The sequence below is a fragment of the Pagrus major genome, chromosome 6 (assembly GCF_040436345.1).
Source record: "Pagrus major chromosome 6, Pma_NU_1.0".
In the NCBI taxonomy this organism is placed as follows: Eukaryota; Metazoa; Chordata; class Actinopteri; order Spariformes; family Sparidae; genus Pagrus; species Pagrus major.
In genome coordinates this window covers 12,036,398-12,049,548 of record NC_133220.1, presented here as the reverse complement: position 1 = coordinate 12,049,548, position 13,151 = coordinate 12,036,398, and the positions used below count along the sequence as shown (strand labels likewise).

General features: G+C 41.3%; 1 protein-coding gene across 2 annotated transcripts in view; it reads left to right on the top strand.

Moving 5' to 3' along the window:
• Positions 1–13,151, top strand: part of asic1b (acid-sensing (proton-gated) ion channel 1b) — a 157,867-nt gene that overhangs the window by 105,009 nt on the left and 39,707 nt on the right. The window contains exon 1 of one of the 2 annotated variants that reach the window (XM_073468588.1): positions 2,844–3,500. The exons of the other annotated variant lie outside the window; for it this stretch is intronic. Coding sequence (XP_073324689.1) covers positions 2,844–3,500 — 657 coding nt within the window. Of the gene's footprint in view, positions 1–2,843; positions 3,501–13,151 lie in introns of those variants that run through there. 2 annotated transcript variants of the gene reach the window in all.

The window sequence follows — 13,151 nt, the reverse complement described above, 5'->3', positions numbered from 1 at the left end:
ATTTTAGCAAATTTTTTGAGCGTTAATAGTAGAGAGATGACAGGAAATGAGAAAAAAAGAAAATGGGAAACATGAGGCAATAAAGGTCCATTGCTAGATTTGAGCTGGAGTCCAGTTATTGGTCAGCTCCTTGAACCATAGGCCACCAGGGCTCCCCTTTAAGGATGATTTTACAGAGAAGTGCGTAAGTGCTGGAGCATTCAATTCATTCACGGTAATTTCATGAGAGTGCCTTCATATTTCAAGTTCAAAAGCTATTAAGATGAAATGTTTTGCTGTTGATTTAAAAGCCCAAAGCTATCTTTGTGAGACTTCAGAGTGGATAACGTTGCTGGTAGTTTAATGCTTTTGCACCCTTTTTATGCGGTTGAAAAGCTGCTGTATCTCGTTTGAGTTTGGTGCTCACTTGTGGCAACTTGTTAGCACTAAAACATCATGTTTTTGACAGTATGATCCTTGGAACAATATTTATAAGGAAACAGGTAGTGTAACATAAAAAAGACAGATAGAAGGAGGTTTGGTCGTCACGGTTGGCATCTTCACTCTCTCAAAATGTTGCCTTTCAAGTCCTTTGATGCTTTATCATGTCAGTTTCAGGCCTTAGGAGAGAATACAGGATTAGATGTGCTGCTGCTGCCCCCTAGTGGACATCAATATGAATGATGAGGCAGCGTGATCATGATTTGAAAGCAATGAGTAATGACAGGGAAGGGAAAAGGATGAAAAGGCATGAAAGAGGAGATAAATGGGGAAGAATGGAGCAATCATGTTTGCTTTTGAATGCATCACTTTTGAGATGCCAAACAGATTTATTGCAACCTTGTGTGCATCAATAAATCTGCGCTGACATTGTAATTAAGATATTTTGGCTCCAACTACACGAACCTAATCATCTAATGTTAGTCCTGGGGTCACTGTACTGCTTTGCACTGTTTTATTTCCTCCACAGCAGTTTCACAACTCGCCAAATCCAAGTTGTTTGTGTATGTGAATATTCATGCCGTAGTACCTCTCTGAAGGCTTACAGACTGCAGCTGAGGGAGCTCTGTGACCTTCTTGTTAGGTCAGGCCGGATGCCGGAGGCTATCTAGTGATCACTAATACATATTCAAGAACCTGAGGCTATCAGGCGCCGCTGTTAAACAGACTCCAAGATAGCAACGGATCAAGGCCAAGCCACAACTCTTTTGTTTGTTCTGTTATCATCAGCAGTTTTTTTTTTCCCCTTCTGTGATGGATAATCTTCACAGCTGCAGCTAAACACATATTGACCAAGTCTGCTGCCTTTCTCACCCTCACACTTGATATTAAGAGTTTCCCCGCCCGATGAAAACACGCTGATGGGCTGTTACGGTTTAAAAGCTCAACCAATGGATCGGTTGGGGTAATGTGTTTTCTATTAGTTTTACAGGTTTAATGTGTCTGTTCCTTATAGGCTTCCCGTGCATCATTAGCTGTTGGTTTTATTGTAAAGAGTGCTGTCATCCCCTTACAGGCATCTAACGTTTCATTTTCTGGCAACATCATGTTTCTGAAAATAATCTCAGCGGTCTAATGGAGGTGGATCGATACAGATGGATCGGTCTCTTACATTTCCTTTTCATATCACAACCAACACCACCCATGGGAATCTGCATTTATCTCCATATTCAATAATGAGAGGATCTGTTTAAGATGTTTTTTTTTTCCTCTACACTACTTGTACATATTTGGTTTCAGCTAATCTGCTTTCCACAGAACTGCTCACAGCTATGTGCTTGGTTTTGTAATTTGAAGGAGATCTGTTGGTAAAATGAGCCATTAGACTGAAATAACAATGAGCAAACGGAAGTCTTGATCGAATTCCATGACTGTTCTCCTCGGTGGTTGCTCTGTTATGGCTTATTTCTTGATTAGGCGTCACATGAACTTAATACTTCCTCTCTCTGAATCTCCTAAAACTACCCTTCTTTTCTGGTGTGCTGTAAAACTCACTCTGAGAGCAGATCATGTAATTAACGCCAGTGCATGTAAGATTGTTTTGCATATTATTCGGCTCCTTTGTAGTCATTTCAATAACACCTAAGTATTATTTGCATTTGATTACACAACCATGCTGAGGTATTTGTCTTTTTGGTGGAGGAGTGAGGTCACACTGAATCAGCAGAAATAAACATCCTATTTAGAGCTTTTGCTACCGAACACTGGCTACCATTTCTCTCTTCCACTGCGTCAAGCCTCCTTTTTTTTCCTTTTTTTTTTCCTGTAAACGGTGAAACTCGGCCCCGGCATGGTGACCTGTAGCTCGGCCCTGCGGGAGTATTCAGTGTCCTGTGCTCCTCATGGCCTCACCTTCTTTCCCCTCCTCCTCCTCCTCATCCTCCTCCTCCTCCTTTCCTTCTTCTTCTTCTTCTTCTGCTTCTTCTTCTCTCTTTCGAAATTGCTCCAAGGGATGGATGTGCCCCCGAGACACAAGGACGAACCCAGGCAAGGCATCTCAGTTCAACTCAGATGAGAATGGCAGGGAGCAGAGTGTGTGTTTTGCTTTTCAGCTTGTGCTCTTTGATTCAGATGATGTTTTGACCTTGTTTTGGAAAGTGTGTGTTTGATTGTGTAAGTGTTTTGACCGGCAATTTTTAGTGCCAACTTAGTTCATGGCAGAATTAATACTTTCAAGATGTTTCTGATTGTCTACATGCTGAATTGCTGAATTATGATAGTTTTGCATCAGTGGCTAGATTTTAACAAGCTTGCTACTGCTTCTCTTCTTGAAGGATTTCATTGCTTTTTGGACTGGACGATTTTGGATGCCTTCAGGTGGCTATCTTATTTATAATCAGTAGTGACTTAATCATCCTGCAATCATGCCGGTCCGGATCATGTGCACCATCTCCTTCTCTGCCGACGATGAGCCGGACAGAGGATATGGCAAAGACGGTTTTGACGACCACTACAAGCGTGTGAAGAGGAGCTACGGTGACTCGCAGGAATACCTGGATGGGAGTAGTCAAGTGGATGATTACAATGACGAGGAGGACAACATCCCAGAGGTGGACGACCTGGCAGGTTTCTTCAGCGGTTGCTCGCTCCATGGAGCCAACCATGTGTTTGTGGAAGACAAGAAGTTTGGTATTCGCCAGGGTCTGTGGGCAGTGGTCTTCACCATGGCCCTGTCCGCTTTTTTGTACCAGGTAGCTGACAGGGTCATATACTATCTCCAGTACGATCGCATCACCATGCTGGATGAAAAAATGGCCAAAAACATGACGTTTCCTGCCGTCACCGTATGTAACTACAACTTTGTTCGGAAGTCTCAGATGAGCTACAATGACCTGGTTTTCATGGGCCCCCTGCTGGGCTTCGAAGAAGGCATGGCACCGGGGTTTCCGCTCGCCCAGGAACCGGACCGCACTCGCTTCAGCCTGGATGAGTTCTACAACCGCACAAGACACCGCATCGAGGAAATGTTGCTGGAGTGTAACTTCAGAGGCTTAGAGTGTGGCCCGGAGAATTTCAGAGAGGTAAGTCACTCGGAGCTCCAGCCGCGAGAAATACGTTTTAAAATAGTCTCAAATGTTTGATCTTTCTGGGAAGCAGCAGGCTACAAAAAAATTGGTATTCACCATTGCCAGTTGGCACATCATATATTCAAGAGGTATTTTATATGGGTGTGGTAGACTCGATAGTTTTGATTGATGAGCAGTATTGCATATGGGGGTCTGAAATTGAAATGCCCCAAGAGGATATAGAGAGGAGACTGCAGGATTTCATCAAAGCGTATATTCTTTTTGGGTTCACTGTGATGAAATTAGGGCATCCACTAAAACCTAATAATGAAAAATAAACTATAATGCCACCATGTAAGTCCTCACTGATGCTATGCAGAAAATCACCCATGTGGTAGAAAGAGTTTATTTATTGCTGTGAGGTGATTCCGTTACCTCCAATCCCAAGTCGTCGCTGTAAATAAAAATGTTTTTCTAAGTCAGCATGTCTGCTTTAATGAAACTCTGTTGTAAATTTCAAAAAGAGCAGACATAATAAAAGCAGGTTCCATTACTTAAAGTGGCACACTTGGCATCCAGCTGTTGTTATTGAATCGAACAAACACTGGAGGATTCTTTGTGTTGCCCGGAGGAAACTTAAGGGCAGCCTCTTGTCAGACACTTATATCAGAATTTCTGGTATTTTTGCTTTTGTGTCTGCTGACCAGTGTTCCCTCGAGTGTGCACAACAGACAGCACACAAGTGAAATACCGAATTACCAAGAAGTGTTGAGAATATCCAGCTATTGGGTTATTGATTTGCCTGACCTTTGCACAGTTATGGATACTTAATGTGGGGACTGCTAATGGATGTGCTACGGTTTCATGAGTGGCAATTACATCAGTGTGTAAATGCCTGTACATGACACACTATTCCACTTTAGACTAACCAGATAACATGACGCCTTTGATAAATGACAGTATATTTTATCATCAATTATTAAAGTGTTAGGAGCAGAATTAGATTAGCAGTAGTGGAAGTTGATCGATGTTTTGAGGGCGTAAATGATTAGTCGCAGTAATGTAACTAAAAGTCAGTTTTCTTAACAGTAGATTTAATATTTTAGAGTTTTGGTTGAAAGAATCTGAATTTTTCTACTTTGGCTCAGGAATTAATAATTGAAATCACTGTCATAAGTCTGTATCTCAAATATAAATTTACCCTTGAAAAAGGTTGTCATAAAGTTACTAAGATGTCATAAGGAAGGTTAAAAGGCAGAAGAGAACAGTGTGACATGACATTAAACATTAAAGGCCTGTCTTATCAGGTGATTTTTATCAGTGACTTCACAGCCTCAACCCTGAAAGCAGCTTCAACATTACGGGGTTTGTGGCCTCTGAAGCAGAAAGCTGCATTCTGTCAACCAAAACTCAAATGTCTGGAAAAAGAAAAATGTGGAGGTGAGAGTGGGTAAATGGAAAGAAGAGCTGTGAACTGTGAACTGTGGGAGGCTCTTTATTTACTAAGTACAGTGTGTGCACGCTGGATGAAATTAATGATCCTGCTGTGAAGTTCATCGCCATTGCCGCAGTGAAGTATTTATGAAATAACAACATTTTGAAGCTTAAAAATAGTGTCTATAGCACTGCGCATTTTGACACTTGGTGCACAAAGGCAGCATGACTTAATGTTGCCACAAAGATAAGAGCAAAATATTGCTTTGATAGCAGACTATAGATCCTTCTCTCATATTTTTAGTCAGTGTCTTACTCAGGCAAAAATCCCAAAAATGTGCAGGTCTGTCCAGCTGAAGAAAAGTGGAGTATGTGGCCATTGTCCTTGAGGTGAAATAGGGCCAGCTGTCATCCTGTGTTGATGTGCGTTTTAAAAGACAAAGCACTGTGACAGCGGAGCAGTCTGCCATTTTATTAGCATGGCAGTGACCAGGCTTTATTCAATGACAGACATTACTGCAGTTCAAAACTCATTCTTGCTTTCATAATGTCTTACTTTGAATTAGTTGGAGTGCTCCTTAGATCATCTTGCACACCTTGGTGAAGCTGTGACATTCCTGTTTTAAATCATTGCTAACTGTGTCCTTATAAACCCAGTTTTTTTTTTTTTCAAATAAGGCTGAGTTCATCATAAAGAATTACAGAATAGGATTTAGGGTGAGAATATGTTGTGAAACATTGTTCTTCTTTGTGTCTTAGCTCATGACATTTTGTTTTTATATAAGCTTTAAGCTGCTTTTTATGTGTATTTGCTGCATACTGTATGTATTTCAATATCTGCTAACACCTGACAGTGTCTTTGTCAAAATATATAGTTAAAAAGGAGTTAAACACTGTGAAAGAATTAGTGTGTGCATGCCCACAGGTTTCATGTGTAGTTGTCACTAAAGACCTGACTAACACAACTGACAAGTAATCATTTGTCTGTCAGGATTAATAGGACTAATTAGCCGCTGTCAATTTAGCTTGAACTCTACTGCATAACAGCCTCCCACTGATATAATCATTGATTGTTCCTTCAGCTCATGCGGCACACCGATGCTTTCTCGCTGTTTCGTTTCTGTGTTTCCAATGGAGATAGACAGCGCGTTCTGTGTTACCTTGTTACCATGTTGAAGAACAGATTTGACCACCAGATATTAAAGGAAACAATCTCTACACTGAACCGCTGCTTAGAAACAGCTACTTGGCATGTGTTTGCGTGATGATATAAACTGTATTATTTCTTCTGTTTTATTTGTGCTGATAACTGGGTCGACACTGATTATGCAATATCATGCTGAGATGTTTAATATGATGTCACCGTGGATTATTTCATGTGAGGTGTTCGAAGATGATCTTTAAATGCAATCCACTGAATCTGTAGTGTTCTTTCTACCAGTAGTTGACAAATGCAGTGCAACCACACAGTGTGCTTTTATTCTGTGCCTATACACCTCTGTGTTCAGGAGACCGTTAAATCACTTAGCATTCTTATACTCCCAATATGCCCATTATTGATTAAAAGCAATCAGTGTAAACCCAATCCCTGGGAGTTGTCAAACAGCATTCTGGGAAATCACAAATTGAAGAAGATGCAGATGAGGTGCGTTGGGTAGAAAATGAAATTGACAGTGAAAGAGAAAACAAAGGAGGAAAAAAAAGAGACAAGCATTAACAGGTTAGCCTTTCCCCTGTGGCATGTAGTACAGGCTTGGTTATATCTACAGAGCAGGGCAGCACACATTATGTATTTCGATTACTCTTTCCTTCTGAGCTGCAAATCAATAGAGTGTATTTATTTGGCCTAATGTGGTAATTGGAAGCGCCACTGGTCCCAGTGCGGAGAACACTGAATTCCTGCTAGTGGCTGTTTATTATATCAGCTAGAGAGCCACTAATGGCCCACAGACTCACTATTGTTGGTGTGTTGAGAAGTGGCGGGAAAAGGAGATGAGCTGATTGATTGCTTTCTGTCTCTCTCGATCCCTGCGGGGCTTTCTGTCCATCCCTCCTCTCGCTGTCCACCCCCTCTGTCTGGTGTTTGTGCATGCGAAAGAATGTCTGTCTGTGTATGTGTTCCAAGCTGAGATGAAGCTCTGGCTTACGGCCGGGTCAATAGTGATGCTTTGCTAGCGCCCTGCAGATAGACGGTTCAGGTTGCAGCAGTTCTGTCCCAGAGCAGAATGTGAGCCCCCCTCAGAGCGGTGATCCAAATCCCTGCATCCTGCTCCATCCTCAGCCCATTAGCTACAGCTTGCCTTTCTCCCAAGCTCAGCATTGTCAACAGAATCGGCCGGTGGCTCTGGTTACGCCCTTCTCCTGTCTCCTCAAGAGCATCAGCCTGTTTACCTCAGGCTCAGATGGACACTCAGACAGACAAGAGAGGGAATGTTTTCAGAGAAAGAGAAAAAGAAAGAAATGAAATGAAATGCCAGAGCTGGCTTTGCCATCTGGCTCTGAGCTGTAAATACTTGTTATGGTTCAGCACTTCTTTTAAGCAGCCAGCGGGAAGAGACTGTATCAGGGAGAGTGTAATGTAATTATCTTCAAGCATATGCCATGATGAATTAGATGTTAGTAAATTATCTTAAAAAAGAGAGAGGGAGCACAGTGGATCATAATGTGTGTTCCGCCAACAAAGAACAAGGACGAACTGAATATAGCACCGCCAGCATCGAGTGTGTGCTGAACTCCATTTGTTCACGTCGCTTGTGGAGCAACAGTTATTCTACACCTTGCGCAATTAGGCTAATTAAACTGTCACTTCCTCGAATGGAAATTGATTTTGTGCGCCTCTGTTTGTAATACGTAGTCATTTCGTGATGTATTTTATTTTCCATTGTGCAAGCCAAATGCTTTCCTCGCAGGTTGATGTATGCTGGACTCTCGCAGTTTCATTAGTTGATTTGAAGTTTAGATCCCTCTGGCAGCAGCATAACAACACTGAAACAACAACACTGCCTTAATGTGCCACTTTAGTTGCATCTCTTTCCACTGCTTAGCCTGACCCTTTGTGTGCAAACTGAACTGAAATAATGGACTTCAAATTTCAGGTTATGGAAATGAGTTAGATTAAGCTCAAGGCTCGGTCAGAAAGTGGCCATTACAGTGTCTGAGTTAGAAAAAAGCTTGCACTGCTGAAATGCCTCCTCCCCTCTGAGAGGCGACAGCTCCAGGGCCATTAAATATTTATGGTAACACTGAAATTCAGATAGCTGTCTGTGACTTTCTCTCCACTTCTCGTCCCTTATTAGCTGTTTTGGGATCAGGAGTTCAGAGGAGGCCTCTTTTATGCATTGCTTTAGCTTATAACAATAACATTTCAGCATAATTCTGAGTGCAGAACTTGAGAAAATGTACTTACTTACAATAAATAACATTATTCAGTATCTTGTGCATCTGCTCTTGATCTCCATATGAAACACTGTGATGATCTAAAGAGTGAAATTGGTACCTCTGATACTCATCTGCTTTGTTTTCAAGGCTTTCCAGTGATTCATTTTGCCTGCCAGCATGTATAATTCAACTTTTCTGGCATGCACTCATATCAAACAGTGATCACAAGGGGGCAGTGTTTTACAATTATATCAGAACCTCAACTGGCTTTCATGGAGCTCTTGGTACTGAGATTCTGCATGCTGCTTTTTTTCTCTTGTTGTTTACATGAAATCAGTCAGAAATACATTTAATCCCATCTCTTAAGAACCCGTTTATTCCCGCAACAGTACTGTACAACATCAGAGCTGCAAAGACCATTATCCAGTTAAAGCTTCATGGAGAGGCAGAGAGCTGCTGCCAGTGAAAACACAGTGGTCGCATGTTTTTTTTAAAGGAGAACTGTTTTCCTGAGGGATTAATCTCTATTTGTGTGTTTGAGGATTAAAGAAATAAATATTACAAATCAAACATGGGCTGAGGTTTGTTCAGGTCGGACGGCCTTGGCATTCCTCACTCATTCTCTCTCTGTCTCTCTCTTCAGTTTCTGTACACGCAGGAATTCAGTCCAGTAGAAAAGACACTGTGGCACTCTGACACTGCGTCCTCTCTCTCCCTGTCTCTCTGTGGAAGTGATGGATCAGTGTTTTTTCGAATGCAGCCATTTTAATTAAATCTCTCATCAGTCTTCTTTGGAGGCAGGTGACGAGAGGTGCAGCGGCGCTCGCTCCACGTTAAGATGAGTCCGGTGGGAAACAGAGACTGGGTCGTTTAAATTGCACAGAGATGTCGCTACCTCTTCATAACACAAATGCTAATTAATCATTAAAGTGGTCTAAATGAAAGGATGGAACTTTCATTTCACTTTCCGACTAAGATAAATGATGCCTAATGATCTGAAAATGAGGGATACTGCTGTCTTATTGGAGCAATTATATATGAATAAGACATATGACAAGTGTCCTATACCGGGCCAATAGCCACTTACTACTAGCTAATTAGGCTGATGAGAGGGCTTTAATGGCTTTCTACAGGATTGTCCACCTTGTACTTTATATCAGAGCTGAAATAAAACATTTGGCTCCAAATGACAGAATAGGTGTCAGAGGAGCTGTAAGGAGAAAGGTGGTGTCCTTTTAAAAGCACTGGACTCTACTCTCTCCTTTTTTATGTCCCTCTTTGTGGCAGTGTGTGTGTGTGTTTCTCCCAAACTCTTTGTGTGAGTGTGTCTCAGCATGCATGGATGTGTACAGACCTTTAAAGCCTCACCAATCCCTTTATTAGAACAATTATACACTGCTGACTGTCCGTGCAGGGAATATAAAATATCTTCTAATCGTAATTCAAGTACGTGGAATCATACTGAAAATAGCTATTTAAGAGGTGTGTGTCTGTGTGTGTATGTGTGTGGTGTGGTGTGGTGTGTGTGGTGGTGGAGGATGCCTAAAGGCTAGTATGTGTTTGTGGGCGATCTCGTGTTTGCTGCCTCCCCTCTCCAGAGCTTCATAGATGACTGCATCTATCGTGGTCAGCAGGACTCCATAAGGAACTCGGTGGTTCATTGCAGCTGAGTGAAGAATCAGCAGGACACCTTATCTCAACCTAAACGTGTGTGCAAGAGAAAAGAGACACAAGTAGAAAGATAGAGACAAGAGGTATCACACTCTATAGCCCTATTTGAATGTGACTAGTATGACATGGGGACGTCCACCACAAAATGACTACATTGCCCTGTGGTAATATCAGTCCTGTGCGAAACGACATCTCTGTGATCTCTCTAATATCTGTAATAATTTTTTAACATCTGTTTTCTGTCAACAAGTATGTAATTTGTTGTGGCTTCTAAAGAATAAACACTCTGCTTCTGAAACGTTGATGTTACGCAAAGCCTTCACATCATTTCCAGGCGATAATGTCGGTAAATTCAAGTGAAAGACAGACTTTTCTCATTTCTAGTTCACATAACTTGAATATTAATTCCGGCATGCCTTTCAGTAGTTGGCTTCTGCTCTCCTTTCATAAAAAGAATATTGTGTTGATTAGTTATTATATGGATCAAAAGCCATGCAGAGCTAAAAGCTGCATAAATCGATTTTAGGCAGTGGTGGAGTATTGAAAACCCTAAGTAAAAGTAGAAATATCATAGTGTAGAAATAGTTTAGTACAAACCTTTAACAGCTTACTTAAATTGTGCAGGCACAAAATAAAAAAAAGAAATTGATGGCAAAGAATTCAATATCACTGAATCTCTGTAAATCAAACCAAACTGTAATTGAGATGTTCGACAGACAGAGGGTTTGCAGTCATTCCCAGGGGAATAATAACAAAATTGATGGTAGTCAGTCCAGTCACCAGGATATTATGTTAGCAGTTATACAGTTTGTATAAGTTTGCCAAGTTTGACATTTGTACCGAACATGGCAGATCACATTCACATTATATGTGTATTATTTATCATTAGCCAACAACGCTGCCAAAACAGACGACCACAATTTGAGTCACACTGCTGGATATTTTTAAGGACGCCTGGAGACACAACCAGATGTTTTTCACAGGAATTTGGACTATCTCCATCCATGAGTGTGTCGACCAAAACAGGCCTTTAAAGCCAAACCATGTTTTCAGAACCCTAACCAATTGGTTTTGTGCTTAAACCTGAGCAGAGCATAAGCACAGCTTTGCGACAAGAGAGAAATAGAAAAGTCAACCTGAACGAAAGCGAAGAGCAACATAGAAAAATGTCCAGTTTTACCTTACCTGGAGTTTTGCTGAAATGTTCTTGGCTACTGGCGATCGAGTTGTGATAGTAAAAATACTGTTATTGACTAAATGGAGGAAGTATCCTGTTCAAAAAGCTGCATACAGATAGAGCAATCTGAGTTTATATTTTGTGTTAATAGTCTGACACTGCTAAGTAGTATCTTCACTCTGGCAGTCACATGTAGTTTGTCACCAGAGCTATGTGATACACTGTCCTAGGAACCATGCTGAACTTAAGAATGCACTTTTGTATGGAAGGAAGACTTTACTTTACAAAACATAGAGATAGACTGAACCTGAACTGAACCTATACCCTCAAGCTGTTCTAAAGTCGAGGTGGCGCAGAGTTCAAGAAGTCAAAACGAAAACATCACTTCTAAGAATAGTGCGAACATTGTCCTCTGAAATCATTGTTATTCGAGACTCCAGCAAGGTATCTGCTCAGTCACTGTGAGACAGTCTGGATAAGAGCAGTGGCAAACTGCCTTAAATGTAAATGAGCTCAAAATTGTAAACAGGGCTGCCCCGAGCTAATGTTAGTTGAAGGTCTATTGATTGAGCAGTTGTTGTTTCATCCCAGAATCTCAGAGTCAATCTTAGCGGCTCTACTGCTTTTGCCTTTGGGCGGTACTACAGGAGGGGCTGATTATATTGTTCAGCTCCACAACCTAATAAGCACAGCTGATGCAAATCTTAACACCAATAATGTGTGCCTAAGTAGCATACGGTGAAAGAATTACAGACATCAGCGGGGAGGTGTGCCCTCTCAATTTAACCCCCTACCTCCCTCTCCGCAGTCTATATCAGGACATCATCATTCGGACTGCTTCAAGCCAGGAGTTATTAGGTGGGAAAAACAAATAAATCAGGCCAGCAATTAGCAACTGTGTCTGCTACACAAGCACACACGGTACAGTACACAGTCATGGAAGACATCAGCCATCATATTGCTTTCAGTAAATGTATCTCCAGAGGGACTATTATACTGCAGACCAAAATGAAATCAAAATGAAAGATCCATTTAGGTGCAACCCACCGTGCAGTTGGCTTCGGTCCGTCTCATCCTCTCTGTGGACTGATATTCCTCTACTGTCCGTGTGTGTTTGTATGTGTGTTCGTTTTCCGAGGGGATTGTCAGCCAGTTGGACTACCATCGACCCTCCTTCGTTAGTACTGCTTTCACTGCATTTCTGACATCCCCCTGACATAAGGTGTAGCACACACACACACTCTTACATACACTCACTTCTTGCCACCAGCAGTTTAACAAGCTGCCAGTTTATCTGCCGCAAAACAGGTTTCTGGACGGAGTAAACAAACTCAGAATTTGCACACATATACATTTTGGTGAAGTAGCTTGAATAAAACCTTAATGTCCAGGCATGAAAATAAAAAAAGTTTGTTTCTGTTTTAGCGTTTTCCACATCTGAGAACATGCTGGTTAACATCAGCTTCTAAGGCTGTGATTGTATAAACTATCGTTCAGCCGGGTTGAGACTGAAATTAATAGGACATGAGAGGATAGCTCCCGAGGATCTCACTGGTTTAGATGTTCTTGATCATTCATACGCTGAATTAAAAATCAAAAGCAAGCTCAATATAATATTTTGAAAGGGTAAGATGCAACTTGTCTCTCAGGGAGATGAGAGGTGGTGCTCGAGGCGATTTTAAAGGATTTGTGTTTGCAGACGGAGAGGGGAACTTCATGTTCATACTGTTGTTATTTGAGGTTGATGTTTTGAAAGATGGACACTTGTTGAAGTACAGTTTGTGTGTTTTATCATGTGTCCTTCCATACAAATTCTTCATTTGAGGTAGCTCTTGTGGATTTGAACTTTTAATAGGCTATGGATTTCAACTTCATTTCATCACTGTCTGTAAAGTTATTAATGGAATAGTTTAATGTTTTAGAAGATATACCAATTTAGAGCGGCAACTAACGATTATTTTCATTGCCGATTACTCTGTCAATTCTTTTCTCCATTGATTAATTAA